This window comes from Talpa occidentalis, unplaced genomic scaffold (genome assembly GCF_014898055.3).
Source record: "Talpa occidentalis isolate TD23 unplaced genomic scaffold, MPIMG_talOcc4v2.1 talOcc4.9, whole genome shotgun sequence".
Taxonomy (NCBI): Eukaryota; Metazoa; Chordata; class Mammalia; order Eulipotyphla; family Talpidae; genus Talpa; species Talpa occidentalis.
The window spans coordinates 12,249,564-12,266,826 of record NW_023605305.1 but is presented as its reverse complement, the minus strand read 5'-3'; the positions used below and the strand labels follow the sequence as shown (position 1 = coordinate 12,266,826).

Genomic DNA, 17,263 nt, shown 5'->3' with positions numbered 1-17,263 from the left:
CTCTCTCCCTGGTTGATCAGAAGCACAGATGCCAACCTGGACTTGTTACTGGCATCTGAAATTGGGGCTGGGGTGAGGAATGGCTTTGTAGGATTGAGGCCTTAACCTGTGGGATCTGGTATCGCCAGGGACATGGGGTCAGGACCAAACTGAATTGTAGGCCACCCAGCTGGGGTTGGAGAATTTTTTCTCCCCTCACCCCCAACCCCACGCTTTGGAATTGGTGATCAGAACCAAATTCTAGCACATCCATTGATTTCTTCTTGGGTTCACAGTGGAGCTGGAGACATGATCTCTTCTGACTTGGAAATGTCAAGCTGTGGTGTCCTGGGGGAAGAGGATGGCGTGACAGCTTCCACGCCCAGGACGCTCATCACATGGCTGGCTGAACGCTTTACTGACAGCCCTGTGAGGTGGTCTGCAGTCGTCCTCTGAGGCGACTGAGGAGAGTCATTCCCATCACACATCCGAGGAGCCTGAGGATCAGAAAAGTTAAGGACTTGAAGCAGCTGTGTCATCTGATTGTATGTGTCCACTTGCCTAGGCCAACAGATGCCTGGGTGGCTGGTACAGTATTTCTGGGCGAGTCTGTGAGGGTGTTCCTGGAGGAGATAAGCAGTGGAAACTACAGTCCAGCGAAGAGATCATCTTCCCATGTAGGTGGGCATCATCCAACCCGCCGAAGGCAGATGATGAAGGGCAAATCTGCTTGTCCTGCTTGGGCTGGGATGTCATCCTCTCCTAACCTCGCACACTGGCGCTCTTGGTTCATGGGCCTGTGGACTCAGGCCGAGCTTTATCACTGGCCTTCCCTTTCCTGGGTCTCTGGTTTACAATGGGTTGGGGGGCTTCTCGGCCTGCATAATCACATGAGCAAATTCCTGTAACAAATCCCATCTTCTCCATCTCTCCATATGCAGCTGGGTCTGCCCCTCTACAGAGTCCTGACTAACACAGAGACTGTCACACCTGCCAAGTGACAAGTCCTGTTCAGCCACACCCGCACATGTGGAGTCCACCGTCCATTGCTGTGTGGTAGAGGCAGATTCCTGCCCACAGGTGAAAGTCAGTTCTGTTGGGGGGCCAGAAAGTGGGGCAAGGGCGGGGTTGCCAATTGGGCACTGGTCAGAGAGAAGCTACCACAGTTCCTGGAGGCTGAGCCCTACCTCCTGCGTAACAAGGACCCGGTTTCTGCGGCACAGGCCACACTGTGCAGGCCACTGAGGCTTAGGCCCGCACACCCGGGAGGATGTGTCTCAAGCTTCCTGGGCTGTGGGGTAAATGAGGTCACCTGGCAGCTGGGGAGGGCCAGGAACCCAATGTTTGCAGAGCATCCACTGTGTTCCCAGAATGTGCTGAGCGGGTACCAGGAAGCAAAACTGTCGAAACCCCTGTGGGTAGAGATTCTTAGGATGTTAGCTCAGAAAACAGCCCCCAAGGCCATCTCCTTGAGGGCTGGAAACTCTGAATGGCTGTCAGGATTGTGACATCTGTGACAGGCAGGAAGCGTGGTATGGGTGGGGAGTCATGAGGAATGGGGGAGCACAGACGTGTCTCTGCAGGGGACAGCCGACACTCAGCATTTGCCATTTGGAAGTGTGGCACCTGTGCAATGTTTTGGCAAGAACCTAGAAACTGATTTTTGTGCCTCCAATCTTTAAGACATAGGCTCAAACTTCTGAAGGACACGATGTAAGCTAAAACACCATGTCTGCTGGTTTGGTGACTCCATCTCACTTTAGCATCAGGGGACTCTGAGGCCCAGAGAGGGTAGTAATGAGCCCAAGGTCACACAGCCAAAAGGAGAATCAGCTCTTCTGCCTTTCAGGTCTAAGACCCAGCCCTGGGCCACCGTCCCTTACACGTATCCAGCATATGGTGGTTTATACAGAGCTTTGCACCCCGTGTTTCAGGTAATTTCCAGGAGGAGACAGTAGGAGCAGTAACCCCCTCTTTACTGAGAGGGAGCAGAGGCTCAGAGGAACAAGACTATGTGCCCAGATCCCACAGCCAGTGAAAGGAATGCAGACATCTGGCTCCCAGTGATCTGTCTGCTCCCCTAGTTGGTGCTAAATCTTGTGGTCTGGGCCTCAGCCCGACTTAGGTCTTCCAGAAGCCTGAAGCCTATCAGGAGACAGGGGATACTGTTAGGAGACAAAACTCAAATTAAATATGCTCAATGGAGCACAAATGTTTGAGACAGAAAATGAGGGGAAATAATAGCAGCAGCTGACTTGGGTCTCGGGGTTTCATATGAATCATCTCATTGTCTGCGCAATGACTCCCACAACGGAGGTACTCCTGTTTTACTGATGAGGAAGAGAAGGCCCAAGGCAGTTAGGAGACTCACTCATGGCCATTCCTAGGGAGCGATAGAGCTGGAATTTGCACCCAAGTGGTCTGGGGTCCAAAGAGCTCATGCTCTGGAAATCTTAGGAAAGCAGCAGTTGGCTGGCATCATCAGGAGGATGCACGGCCTCCCTGGAGCTACTGGATCATTCCATGGTGGATCAGCATGAGCAAATATTTGGAGGTAGAAATCTGCACGTTGATTAATGATCAGCAAGGAGCCCAGTGAATCAAGGATGGCAGAGCAAGCTCAGGGCTCTGGGACCATGAAGCCCAAGTCCTTCGATGTCAGGAGGACACTGGTGTACAGAGAGGCTTAGGCCCAGAGCCACACAACACATTGCGGGAAGAACCCAAACTCAACTGCTCTTCCTGCCGTCCCAAGCTTCCTTCACACAGTGTCTTGCTGTGTTTGAATTTCCACCTGTGGTACTTTCCCAGGTAGTTCTTATAAGGGTCAAATCTTGCCTGTCTCACCTCTGTTACTTCATGATAAACCCCCCCAAACTTAGTGGCTTAAAACATTACCAGTTTTCTGATCTCTTGGGTGCCTGTGGATTGACTGGCTCAGCTGGTGATTCTTCTGCTCCTCATGGTGCTGGCTGGGGCTGCAGTCATTAGGGCCGCAACCGGGCTGGAACGCTCAACATGGCTCAACACATCTGGGGTGGGACCAAGAATCTGCCTTTCTCAAAAGTTCCCAGGTGATGCTGAGACTGCTGGCCGGGACCACACTTTGAGAACCACTGGTCTGATGGCTCCAGAAGAGGAAGGTGATAGTCTGTCTTGTATCCTAAGTGCTGCCCAGAGTTGGCGCTCATGGATGCATGCAGTATTTATCTGCAGTCCAGGAGGGTTGGGGAGGGAGGGGTTATAATGAAAAATGATCTGCAGGGGAAGTTTAAGGAGGTGAGGTGTGAGAGAATAAACAGGCACTTGGCCTGTTTTCAACCTGGAGTGCTCCCTGGAAGGTGAGGGTCCTCCAGGCATGACGTGCTCCCTCAAGCAGCTACACTAATATTAACAATAATATCCACAGGACGGCCTGTGGACAGGGCAGAGTGAAGGCACTCTGACATTATCAGCCCCTCACCATGGCTCCATGAGGTAGTTTCATGCTGTTCTCCCTATTTAACAGATGAAGAAACTGAGCCTCTGAGAGGCGACCCCTCTTGTCCAGATGCATAGACTAGTGGGAGAGACGAAGCTGGGGTAAAAACCAAAGTCTTTCTGACTATAATCTTGTTCTTAACCTCATACCAGTTTCTCAAACTGCTTTGGTAGATGCTGCAACGTGTTCTGTTGTGGGGGGGAGGAGTGCGGTGGCTTCCCTGATGTTTCTAGATCCCACCAGGCATGTCTACGCCTCAGGGCCTTTGCACTTGCTGTCCCCTCAGTTGGAATGCTCATCTCCCAGGTGTTTGCACGGTGAGCATCTTGGCCTCCTGGGTCTTAGATCAGGGCTTTCTCACTGCCATACTTAAAATTGCAAGTCACCCCCTTCCCCAGGGCTCCCCACATTCCTGTTGCTTTAATCTCCTCCTTCGCACTTGCCTCCATGTGACATGCTGTATGCTTTATATTACATTATTGTCTCTCTTCTCTCCCAGGGAGCGTCTGGGAGGGTTCTGAGGAGGCTTGATTCTGTTTACTGCGGTGTTCCCTAGTCCCCAAATGTTGGGCAAAATCCCCACACTTGGAATAGTTGCTGGTGACCCTCAGCTCACTGACCATGTGTTGAAGGAAGGAGAGAAGGAGGGAGAAAAGGAGAGAGGAAGACAAGGAGGGGTTGATAAGCATGGAAATTCTCACTTAAAAGTGAACACTTTCCCAACTGCAGGCCCTTCATCATACTATTGTACACACAGTAAAATTTAAGAAAGAGATAAACTTTGGTGTTTCTCAAGCTTATTTGATGTCAGAGCAGTTTTTGATGGTGTTCAGACTGTTGACTGTTCTAAGGCATGGTCTCTGATGCCCCAGGCTCTCCAGCTGCCTCATCTCACCCTTGCCCCACCTCCAGCCTAAGGTGTACTCAGAGGGTGCAGGGCACCTGCCTGCATGCTGTTTGCCAGCTACAGTGGATATCCACCTGAGCACCATGCATTCCCACCTCTGAATGGACCGATTGTCAAGGCAGAGAAAGGCCAGCTCACCTTTGAAGGAGGTCACTCTCCAAGCAAACCCAGGGAGGTCTGAACTTAGGACAACAAAACCAGGCAGACAATGCATTCATTAGAAGCAGCAGGAGCCGAGGGGCTGTGAGGTCTTCGTTTTCCTGCACTAGAAATGCCAACAGGACCCGGGTCACCCTGGGACAGCAGTTTCGATGCCTCTTTATCAATCAGAGCCCACATGCCACCTATTGAAGGATGCCAGAGATCAAGGAGGACTCACCATCCAATCCTTCAGTCTTGCTGCCCAGCAGGGCCTAAGGTAGCCAGACCCAGGCTTGGAACTTGTGTACTTTTCTTCCCCCTGCAATGTCACTTTTCCGAGGACTCCATCTATTTAAAGAGAAAGGGAGTAAACAGATCACTCACTTTGGGTAAAATCCTGGTGCAGACAATAACTGGGGTGACCTAGGGCTCTTCACCACACAGAGCCTCCACACCCTCCTCTATGAAATGGCATAATCATATCTGACTGACTTCCTCCTCCTTGCTCCCCTACCGTCAGATACATTCATTCATTCAAACAGAGCAGCAGCACCCAGTGCTGGAGAATAGCCTCCCGGGCACCTCCCTCCCTACTTCCCCCCATTGGGTCCTTTCAACCCTTTCCGATGCTTCTCCCTCCCTCCCCTTCTTTATTTACCCTCTTCACTCTTTCCCATGGGTGCTGACCCTGTGTGTGCATGTGTGTGCGTGTGTGTATGAGACCTTCATGGTGCTCTGAGGTTCAACTGGAATACTTCAGACAGCTAGATAGACAGACAGAATAGGATCTTTGCCCTAGGAAAACGAGTGGCCTGCCATCCTACCTCCTCCACTGTGCCGTGCTTTAAGGGTGTCTGTCTTCTTCCCACCTTGAGTTATGTTGAAAAGATCCTTCTATTACCTTCTAGGAAGAAAGCTTTTAAGATGACATCTCCAGGTAACCAACTGCTTTCCACCCAGTATTCCACTCATTTGTCTTAGGACAATGATCTGCTCAGTGACCCCACAGCCAGCCAGCCCTATGTTTCCTCACCCCATGGCCAAGTTTGTGACAGTCCTAGCTGCCGGGGCTGCAGACACAGGGCCCAAGCCCCTACCCAACTCCACCCAGGCCCTGCTGGGTGTGGGGAGCTGAGATAGTGGGGGAGATGCAGCCCAGCACCCGCTGATACCACCAGGGTGAGGTCAGCATTGGGAGGCCCCATGGAAGAAGTGAGCATTTGGGAGGCATTGGCAAGAGGGGAGGGAGTTCTGTGCTGATCCTGGAAGCTGAGCTGTTGATATGCCTGCTCTGAGCACTAGGCAAAGCCAACGTGGGATGTGGGATCAGGCGGGGCCTGGGTTCTCAGGACCGATGAGAACAACAGCAGCAGCACTGGGACAGTGGCAGCGTGCTGAGTGCCTGCTCGTGCCGGGCACTGCACATCACTACTTTGCTTTTTTCCTCTTTTCTGTAGGTAGGTATGCTTGTTTGCATTTTTCAGAGAGATGAAGTGACTTGCCCAAGGCCACACTGCTCATGCCTGGAAGAGCCAGCGAACTTGGTAGTTGGGGAATAACACAGTGATTCCCATAGTGTGTTCCTACGAGATACAGTTATCATGGGAAGGCGAGAGTTAGGTGGACAAGGAAAAGCAAAGTCCAGTTTCTTTCTTCATGCAGGACTTCTAGAATCCTTGCAATGCTAATGAATACTGTAACTTTCTAAGAGGGGGGAGCTTGCAGTATTGCCCAAAATACTTTGACCAGAAAGTTCTTTTTGACATACCACCCAGTGGTTCTCGCATTCAACGGAAAACACCTGCAAAGTGGCAAGATTACAGTGTTGGATCACAACACAGGTTGGGAGCCTTGTTCTCTGGATCCAATTTTAAGCCTGTTTCCTCATCTGTACAATGGGATGGTTAAAGTGCTGCCTTCGCTGCGATATGTTGGCTTTGTCGTAAGAGCCATGCCAGTGAAGCTGACTTCAGCGTGCCTGGCACCAGCTGTTCTTCTCTGACCTGAATTCGGCTCTTGCAGTGGAGTTACCAAAAGGGAAGAAACTTGCCCCTGGTGGTGGCAGCCTGAGTGCCACCCACACACAGAATTCCCGCAAACACAGGAATCTGATAACCTTGGGGACCGAAGGCTGGCTTGTGTCACACATCTTAAGGCTGTCATTCAGATGGATTAGGCCTCTCCCCTGCATCACTGGAAGCTTCAGGAATGGTAAATGCCAATGTCGAATGACTCTGGCCAAGGGGCTAGTGTATGTCCAGGGGGAAGTAGAGAGGTCTGGTCAGCCAGGAGCAGAGACTTTCAGGGAAGCTCTTGTGCAGTAGTCATTGCGAATCAGGCCTCAGGAACCTCTGACTTTCAGCTTAAGACTTCTTTTAAGTTACTAAAATCTTAATGTTGCAACCTTTATAAATACTACCTATGAATACAGGGTTTTCCAAAAAAATCAAAATTTAAAGGATGCTGGATTTGGCTGTACTGAAGTTTCGTATTTCCCAAGACTGGTTAAAAGTGAAATTCATAGGGGAAAAACGCTGTACCCAGAATCTGTCCTTTTGTGCTGCTCCACCTCTCTCTTATCTCAAGACATTGAAGCAGAGCTAGGAGGAAGTGATTCAGGAGCTGTCAGTGGCCATCTTCCCTGCTGAATCCAGGGGAGTCAAGTAGGGGTAAGAGATGGATATAGATGACCCTAAACCCCCAAACTGGTCCTTGATAGCTGGAAGCTGTTCCTGTGAGGCAACACATTTCCTTTCCCCTTTCAACCAGTTATGGTTGTATCTCTTTAACCAAGAGTCCTGATTAATAAAAGGGGAGTCTGAGTCACTCATCCATAAGCAGTTATTCAACATGTTTATGGAGCACCTACTATGAGCACAAAACCTGTAACAGGCACATCCCTGTTCTCTTAGATCTATCTGAAGTACAAAGTCACTGAATGGATTAAAATATCATCTTCTTATATCTCAATTAAAAATTATTTTAGGGCCTCCCCAGTGGCGCAGCAGTTGAGCTCTGGGTTGCGAAGCTGCCCACAGCCTCTGCAGCACCGGTTCGATCCCCGGCTGCTCTCCGGCCACTGGAGGAGGGTCCTGCATGGCACACAGACCTCTCCTGCCGCCCGCTGCTCCCCTCAGCAGTGTACTTCCTTCTGCCTGCTCTGCTCCCTGCTCTGGCTCTGGTGAATTCTTTCACCCTCCCACGCTTCTGACTGTACCCAGTGCTTGTATAAACAAACAAACAAACAAACAAACAAATAAATCTTTTAAAAAATTATTTTAAATTCCTGGTTATAAAGCTAATACAACCCCATCAGAAATATAAAAAATAGAAGACATATAACCTAATATGTCTTATAACATATAAGACATAGAAGGGAGAAAAAAACAACTAATAATTCCATCAGCTACAGACAGCCACTGTTAACATTTCCAACTATCTTCTTGTTTTTTTTTTTATAAAAACAAATGTTTTTTAAAAACGAAATGACATGAAACTTAAGCACAAATCCAACACCCTCAAAAATTCTTTTGTGGGGCCTCCCCGGTGGCGCAGCGGTTGAGCTCTGGGTTGTGAAGCTGCCCACGGCCTCTGCAGCACCGGTTCAATCCCCGGCTGCTCCCCGGCCACCGGAGGAGGGTCCCACATGGTGCTCAGACCTCTCCTGCCACCCGCTGCTCCCCTCAGCAGTGTACTTCGCTCCCTCTGCCTGCTCTGCTCCCCGCTCTGGCTCTGGTGAATTCTCTCACCCTCCCTTCTGACTGTACCCAGTGCTTGTATAAACAAAACAAACAAATAAATAAAAACATACTTCTATAAAAAAAAATTCTTTTGTGTACCCTGTAAGTAGAATATTGTGTACATCTATAAAAGGCATCTTGAATGTTTCCCCACGTCATTAAATATTTTCAAAAACATTATTTTGGGGAAAAAAACATGATTCAAGACAACTGCATTATATTTTATCACATGGATAAACAGACTCTTTGAAAACGAATCTGTTGTCGGGCCTTCAGGTGAATTCCAGCATTCTACTGTAATAAATAGCATGGAGCTGAACCACCTCGTACAGAAAACCTTGGTAGGAAACTATTTTCATAGTTTCTTTAACTATGAAAAACAGGAAACTATTTTCATAGTTTCTTTAACTAAATCTCCAGAGATGGGGTTTTGGTAGGTCAAAGCGAAGGAACTTTCCTGGTTTTCGATGTGTATCACTCTTAGCCTGTATTCTTCTGTATCTCCAACACTTGGAACGGAGCAAGCCCTTCCTTGTCGTGCTCTCGGAGCACCTAAACACCTCAGTAATCAAGACAGTATCTTAGTGCAATACTTAAAAAAAAAAAAAAGCCAAAAAATCCATGATGAAAAAATATCAAAATTTTAAATGAAAAAGCACACTGTCATACTGGAGTTGGGGGGAAAATGTGTGCCCTGATTTACACGAGATTTTATGTATTTTTTAAAAGATTTATTTATTTATATAAGAACCGGGGTACAGATCAGATGTGCCTGAGGGCAAGAGGACCCACCAGAGACAGAGCAGGGAACAGAACAGGCAGACTGACTGAAATACACTGCTGAGGGGAGCAGTGGGCAAGACAGGAGTGGTCTGCCGCACCATGTGGGTATCTCCTGGCCAGCCGGGATCAAACCAAACCCACACTGAAGAGGCAGCGGAAGGCTTCACAGCGCTGCGCTCAACCGCCTGCGCCACCAGGAGAGGCCCAATTTTATGTATTTTTAAAAATCCTTTCCCGAATGTTAAACTAGTTGAAATAAACTTAAAAGTAGCAAAGTAGAAGTATTAAAACTTACAATATTATTTTAAGTATTTCAAGAGTATATATCTTCTGATAGTTTTATATTTATCAAACATTCAAGGTTTTATTTGTTGTAGCTTAGTACTCTCCTTGGGAAATGAAATAAGCAAATAAAACAATGATGATAAAACCTCCCTCACCAAGTTGTTGTAGGTGAGGTCTTTGCATAGAGTGGGTGCCCAACACTCAGTAACTATGTCTACCCATCATTCTATAAACAATTCTCGGGCAGCACCCACATGCCAGGCATGGTGCTTGGCTCTAAGAGCTTCACACAACTTAACTCCCGCCTTCAAGGTGCTTGCAATCCAGTGGGAGCAGCAGACATGGATGGATACATCTCGACATAATATGGTAAGTTCTTGACAGAGTTGGATACTGCAGGATGAGTAGGAGTTGGGTATTGCAGGAAGAGTGGAAGCTTGCCAGGAAGAGAAAAGGAGAAAGGGCATTATGTCAAAGAGGACAACACGAACAGAGACATGAGGTTAAGAAGAGCTTGGCAGAAAAATCTGTGAGGTTGCAAATGGTGGGTAGAAGGACTCCAGCAGGCCTCTATTCACCCTTGGAAGAGATTCCTTGGAGATGCAGGTGGCCAGGGGTGAGCTCATGTTTTCTGTCTTCCCGTGGTCAGTGGCACTAAGTGGCTGAGGGATTTGATCCAGGTCACAGAGCAAAGGACTCTGGGGCAATCAGTTCCATGAAGGCCAAATTTTGTATTTGTTCTTTGGGAAAGCTGGAAAAACCATGACATTTATATCTGTTTTTCCTTTTGAAAAATTCCATCTTTTATTAATTTGCTTTCTTCCGCCATCATGCACATGGACCGTCCCTGACATTTGGCACTAGAAGTACTCAGAAGCTGTTGCCTATAAATAGCAGCCAGTCCACTTGGAACCAGTGTGAATCTGATCATTGTAATTCCCTCGCCCCACCCCCAACCTGAGAAGTCCATGGGGGTCCTGGGGATCCTATCTTGTCGTCTCCCCAATGTCAGGATTGTACGTGGTGTATAGTAGTTGCAAGGCAAACGTTTGTTGAATCGACACAATCCAGATGATTCTGATGGCCTTGCAGGGATGTTTTATCCCAGGCTGGTTAAGGAAGGGGGCCCTCTCCCTTTTTCTCTGCATCTTCGAAGTTTCCCTTGTCATTTAGTGGGGCCTCCAGCCTCTCAGTCTGGAAGTTACTGAGCTATAAACAGACACTTAAATGAAGGAGCACAGCCTTTAAAGAATCCTTTGAAGACAGACTGCAACGTGACTAATCATCCCCTAATTTATTGGTCTGTAAATTTGCATTTTCCTTCAATACATTTTTCTTAATGGATCCCCCCCTCCCACTCCACCCCCCGCAGTGGACAAAGGCAATTCTAGCTGGGGTTGAGCTTCCTAACATTTAGAAGCCGAAGCCGCAGATCTTCAGCATTAGAGTCATTATTGTTTTAATGTCTATAATGAGATCATAAGCAGGCAGGGGCCAGGAAAGAATGAAGTGGGTGAACACAAGGGAAGGGGTTGTGCTGAGGAAAGGAGGGTGAGCAGCATGGGCTCCATCTTTGCCCCACCCCCTCACTTGGTCCCATTGGGGGACCCCCCAACCCCCACCTTAGCCCCAGTCATTCAGTACCTGGAACTGCTCCTCGACCAGCCCCTTCTCATTTCCCCTCCCCCATCCCTTGGCCAGGGGACAGGCTCTGGCAGGATTTATGGGGCTGGCCCCTGCAGAGAGGATCCGGGGATAAATCTCAGCTTATTTAGGAGCGTGATCTACATTTATTGCACTTAATGTGATCTTTTACGTGTCCTAGAGGGACCCATAAATCCCAGCCTGGCCGGCTCCACCAGCAGGGCCCCTGGGCCTAGCCCCGCCCCTCGCTGGGGCGAGTCAGTGGGAGTTCCTGGGTCTGTTGATTCCCTCTGCTTGAAGTTCCTGCCCTGGCCCTGCAGCAGAAGCTGATGCCTTCCCTGAGCTGGCCTAAGCCACAGGGACCAAAGCCACAGGCTTAGAATGAGTGTGCCATGCTCCACTGAGGCCGGGGCGCCTCACTAGGAAAGAAACCATTCACCGCTTTGACTAGGTCACTTCCAAGATCCTTTCCCCAGCAAGATTTGAGAAGTCTAAGATTTTGCAACTAACATGATATAGGCAAGAGGACAGAGGTGAGCAGAGCAAGAATCTATTCTCCTGGCATTCCATCCCAGACCTTTAGAGGTAGAGGAGAGGCAGATTCTATGAATATTATAATTTACTATTAGTTTTAAAAATATCAGCATGAGACCTTCGATGTGGGTAGATTTCATATTTATGAACCAAGTCTGTACCCCTCTTTCCCACTTCCCAACCCACTTCCCAGAAGAAACAATGGCTTGGAGAGGCCACAGCTTGCCCAGATTCACAAGGTTAATGAACAGCAAAGCTGGGCTTGGGACCTGGACATCTGTCTCTTTTCATGGTACCACGCTGCTCATACATGTGGCAGCACTAAGAGCACATGTGCACACACAGATGCAGCAGACTTGGGAGCACACCTGTGTGTGTGCGTGCATGTGTGTGTGCATGCACATGCTGGAGCACTCCCAAAGGGATTCTGCAAACAAATGAGGCCACTGCTTGTCTTGAAATCCTTTGTCTCTGTTTTTCTCCCAGCAAGAAGCCATGCCTTGCTGTTAGGAGTGTTCGCACGTGTGTCTCTTGAGTGTGTGAGTGTATATCTGGGGTAGCTTGGAAAAAGAATTGGGGAGGGATCTCAGTGAATCCATCCTCTGAAAATGATTAGTCAATGATTGTTCCCTTCTCTGGGTTTGAGATGACTGTCCCAGCCCCTATTTTACCTCCCTCTGGCAGCATGTCCAGCCCCAAGAAACACATCTGTGTACATATCTGTCCTTACACGTGCATGCATGCCCACATGAGACATACGGGTACAAAGCCCAGGACCCAGAGGGGCTGATGATCAGCAAGACTACCACTTGGGGTTCAGGGTTATATGTTTACCTTGGGCAAATTTCTAGCAATGGTGTTGTTTCAGTAATAAAGGTTTGCAGCTGAGTGCTGTATAAGAAATACCAGGGGAAGGATTAATAACTGGTGCTCCATTGAATTTAAGGGAATGGTTACACTTCTGTGTATTATTTTCCAATTATAATATTATTCATATTCATTGCAGAAAATCAGGAGAGCATAATTAAGCCAAAAAAAAAAAGTTTTGAATCACTTGTAATTCTTCCCTACTAATTTTTCACACTTCCGGGGTCCATCCAATCAGATTTTTTCCATGTGTATATATATTCCTTAAAAACTAGGGTCATCCAGGGCCTCCCCGGTGGCGCAGCGGTTGAGCGCTGGGTTGCGAAGCTGCCTGCAGCCTCTGCAGCACCGGTTCGATCCCCGGCTGCTCCCCGGCCACTGGAGGAGGGTCCCACATGGTGAGCAGACCTCTCCTGCCGCCCGCTGCTCCCCTCAGCAGTGTACTTCGGTCCTTCTGCCTGCTCTGCTCCCTGCTCTGGCTCTGGTGAATTCTCTCACCCTCCCGCGCTTCTGACTGTACCCAGTGCATGTATAAACCAAACAAACAAACAAATAATAAATAAATAAATAAGACATGCCTCTAGAAAATTAAAAAAACAACAACAACAACAAAAAAAAACTAGGGTCATCCAGTGAATCCTATTTTGAAACTTTTTTCTTAATATTGGGAACTTTCTTCCCTGACATGACGTTCTCCTCCTCATCATCCCAGACACCTTTCATCCTAGGACAGACATGAGTTATGAATTTCCTTCCCAAGCAGACACTGAAGTTGATCTCTGTTGTTCACTCTTATGAACAATCCTCGAGGCTAAACCTCAGTACATACCACAGAGGACTCCTGAGACACAGTTCCTAGAAGTGGTTCGAAGGTTGTGCATATTCGAGGGAGATTTCCAGTAACTCTCACTGCGTTGCTCCCTGGAAACAGGACCCACGGGTGTCCGTCAGTGGGTGAGCAACCACTTGATGATGTGAAGGTGTTTGTGAAGGGGGAGCCTGGGAATGAAGCCCTTAGAAGCTAGGTGCTGAGGTCCTCCATTCCTTTAGCCAAGGCCATGACATGGGTGGCAGAGCTGGGCCAGAAAGAGCCCGAAGAAAAGCCCTTCGCTGAGGCCTGGCCTGGCCTTCCTGCCGCCTGGCGCTCTGTCCCCAACACCAGGCCGCCCAGCAGTAGGCACAGGGCAGGAACTGAGTCAACACTGGCTAGAGAACAAATATTTGCTGAATCGACCAATGTTTGTTGAATGTTCAGAAGTTTGCTGATAGAACAAATGTTTGTTAAAAGAGGCTATTGTTCTTGGAAACACCCCTGATGATTCACCAGCCCTCTTCCCTTCTCTGGGGTCCTTGGACTAGAATGAAAGCTCAAGCCAATCCAGCAGAGCTGCGCAGGGGACAAGAGCCCTGTCTGGTCCCACAAGCAGCTCCTGGAGGGCAGGCTGAACTTTGTCATGGCCGAGATGCAGGGTGAGGCTCTCAGCACTCCGCCCTGTGCTCAAGAAGTGTTGGTGGAAGGAATAAATAGGTTTTCTCTCCCTGCTGGACTGACCACTAACTCTCAGAGTAGCAGGGAGCAGTCTCCTTAACCTCTCCAAGCTGCCTTCTCAACTGTGAACGAAAAGACTGGCCTCTAAGTGTTTTTCCACCTTCTTTTCTTTAAAGTAGTTTTTGTCTTCAAACAAATCTCATTCCAAATTGCTGCCTACTCCCCCTCTGTGGAACCTCTAGGGTTCCCTGGGGCATGATTTGAGAACTACCAGTATTGTTCCTGTCTGAAGTCCAGACTAATCTAAAGGAGTCTTGACCGGGACTCAGTCTGCTCAGCACCAGAATTTACCCCAGACACTGCTGATTAGTCTAAGAATCCATGAGCAAAGTGACTGAGATCCTCAGGGAGAACTATGGATCAGATAAAAGCTTTGCATCAATGTTAAACTTCCTAGATTATAGGGTTGTGTGTTGTGGTTATGTTAAAAGGCGATCTTCAGTCTTCAAAAACTTACACTGAAATTGACAGCACAGAGTGGCATCCCACAGTCTGCTTTCAAATGGTTCTAGAAAAAAATATGAACATTCATGTGTGAGAGAGAGCGAGTGTAGCCAAATGTAAAAATGACGACTAAGGATAAAGAATATACAGGTGTTCTTTGCACTATCCTTGCATATTTTCTGTAAGTTTAAATGATCTCAAAATAAGAACTTTTCAAGAAATGTCTTTGTTTTTTTTTTAGAATGTTGGGCAAAAAAAAAAAGCCAAGGCTAAGACCTAAGTTCATCCCCGGTCAGGGAGCTGACCCACATGGTGCAGCAGACCTTTCCTTTCTCGTCCGCTGCTCCCTTTAGCAATGTATTTCAGTGGATACACGCCCCTCTCTGGCCTAAACCCCAGTTCTTCTATGCATAACTAAATCTTAAAAAAATAAAAAGGCTAAGGGCTGCTCCATTCTGGAGGAGACCAGAGAGTATAGGGAGGAAAGCTCAGCAAGGAGGGGGAGGGGGAGGCAGGAGAAGGGGGTGGGCAGAGAACCGCCTCAGCAGAGCTGGGTGACCACTTGGTGGGGATGTTGTCGAGAGGATTCAAGTGATGCCTCTGAGGCCCCTTTCAGCCCTGAGAGAAAGATGAGGATTCGGTGAGGGAAGACCTGCCCCTAGTATGCGTGTGTGTGCGTGTGTACACATGTGTGTACACGTGTAGATTTGTGTGTGCCCAACCCGCCTGCTCCCAGGAGGAGCACAGGGATCCTGACCCCCATCAGGAATAAGCAAATGTGTGGGTCCAACCGCATGCAGGCTGAGCAGCCCTCCCTGCTGGGGGCCTCCTGAGAGGTCCTCTGTCCCATACCCACAATCCTGAAATCCAAGAAGCTCCAAAAGCCAAGTTTTCACTACCTCCCGAGTCTGTAAAGCACAACTTGAACTGTCACGGGGCTATTTATGGTCTTCATTTTCCCCACTTACTGTGAATATTCATACATTTCAATGCAGAAATATTAATGTGTTTGCAGAGAGAGTGCTGCTCAGACCCCACAGGGGTTATTATAAACTGCAGTGTGTGTACCGGATTACCCTCCTAAAATCCGAGCTGTTCTGAAGTCTGAGGCACGTGTGGCCCTGCGGGGTTCGGACCAGGGATGGTGGGCTTGTACTGGGGTGTACTGCAGTTTCCAGAAGAGGAGTGGGGAGGCAAGGTGCAATGTGCATTGGGGGGCGGTAGGAGAGCAGAGTGATGTACCGGGCTACAGAGCTGATGCACAGAGTTGTACTAGGGGACAGAGCTGATGTGTTGGGTGTGGGGTGTCACATTGATATACCAGGAAGGACAGAGGTGATGACCGGGGGGCAGACTTGATGTACGGGGGGCACAGCTGAAGTACCATGGTTGGGGGGTTAGAGCTGATATACTAGCGGAGACAGAGCTAATGTACTGGGGGACCCCACTGAAGTACAGGGGTACAGAGCTGATGTACCACCTCTGTGCTATGCCTTTAGTCTTCTCTGCATTTGTCCCCGGCCCCGTCCTTCCTTGCCTGCTGCCCGCACGCCCAGAGCCTGCCAGCTGCAGTGGAGGGACAGGTTGCCAGCTCCAGTCCAGAGTCGGGTTCCTCGAGCTGGGATCCTGGCTCCACAACTGAAGGCCTCAGCCAAGTCACAGCTGCTTTCTGGGTCCCTCTTCTCAGCCACCCTATGTGCCTCTGGGATTCCAAAACGAGACCATATGTAGAGGCAATGGGGCATGAGAAGTAGAACTGGCACTCAGTGGTCACAGGGGGCAGTGGGTCCTGTCCCCAGGCCCCTGCCCCCTTGGAAGGCATCGTCACCACTGCCTCCCTCCTGCTGGACTGGATGCCCCATAGTGAGAAAAGGAAGAAGACCCTTTCTACCAAACAACGCGGTCACCTCAGCTGGACTGGATCTCAGAACAGAAAAAGGACACTGGTTTTTGGAAAAGCTGCTGAAATCTGAGTAAAATCTGCATTTTGGTTGATGGTCTGGTAGTGATGTCAGTCTTAGTTTTGAGATGCGAACTGTGTTATGGCAGACCTTAGCGGTGGGGAAGCTGCGTGAAGGGTACCTGGGAACAGTCTGCAGTTTCTGCAGCTTTTCTAGAAACCTAAAATCATCAAAAAATAATTTAAAAGTTTTCTCTTGATTCCACCCTCTCCTTCCAACTTTTGCTTCTTACTTTATCGAAACTCCCCCAAGGAACTGTCTGCACTCACTATCCACTGCTCCTTTCCGCCTCTCCTTTGTGACTTCACCTTCCAGTCAGCTTCTCAGCCTCAGTCTCCCAAACGCCTCATGGAGGTCTGCCCCACCCACAGGCCCTTTCTCAGCCTCACCTTCTTGGCTGGGGGTTGGTGTCAAGCCTCCTTGAAAGGCCTCCCTGCCTTGGCCTCCTTCCTCCTCCACCTCCTTTGCTTCCTCCCTTATCTCTCAAACCTCTAGACGTGGCTGGGGCCGCAGACTCAGCCTTGGACTGTCTTCACTCGCTCCCCAGTGACCTCATCCTGCTCCAAGACTAAATACCACCCACCTGCTGACAGTTTTGAGTCTGTGTCCGCAGCTTGGCCGCGCTCTCCCACTGCCCACTCATCGGTTCCACTCGGATGAGCAACAGGCCTCAGCTCCAACATCCAAGCCTTGATCAGGCACACCCGTGCCCCACCAAACTTGCTCCTCGTGGCCATCACAGTAAACAGCAACACCATCCTCCCAGTTGCTCTGGCCCCAAACCTCAAATTTGCTCTTGACTCCTCTCTCACCATCCAGTCTATCTCAAATCCCGTCATCTCCCTTCACAATATGTCCCACATCTGACGACCTCTTGCCATCTCCACTGCTGCGCCCGCCTGAGCCACATCAGCTCTCATCTCGATGAACTACCTCTTCATGGGTCTC

At 49.1% G+C, this 17,263-nt stretch overlaps 1 protein-coding gene across 1 annotated transcript in view; it reads right to left on the bottom strand.

The window, feature by feature from the left end:
• Positions 1-17,263, bottom strand: part of LOC129145120 (uncharacterized) — a 69,605-nt gene that overhangs the window by 9,213 nt on the left and 43,129 nt on the right. Inside the window, exons 5-6 of the mRNA XM_054691170.1 lie at positions 14,368-14,418; positions 4,747-4,856 (exon numbers count right to left, since the gene is read on the bottom strand). Of these exons, the coding sequence (XP_054547145.1) occupies positions 4,747-4,856; positions 14,368-14,418 (161 nt within the window). The remainder of the gene's footprint in view (positions 1-4,746; positions 4,857-14,367; positions 14,419-17,263) is intronic.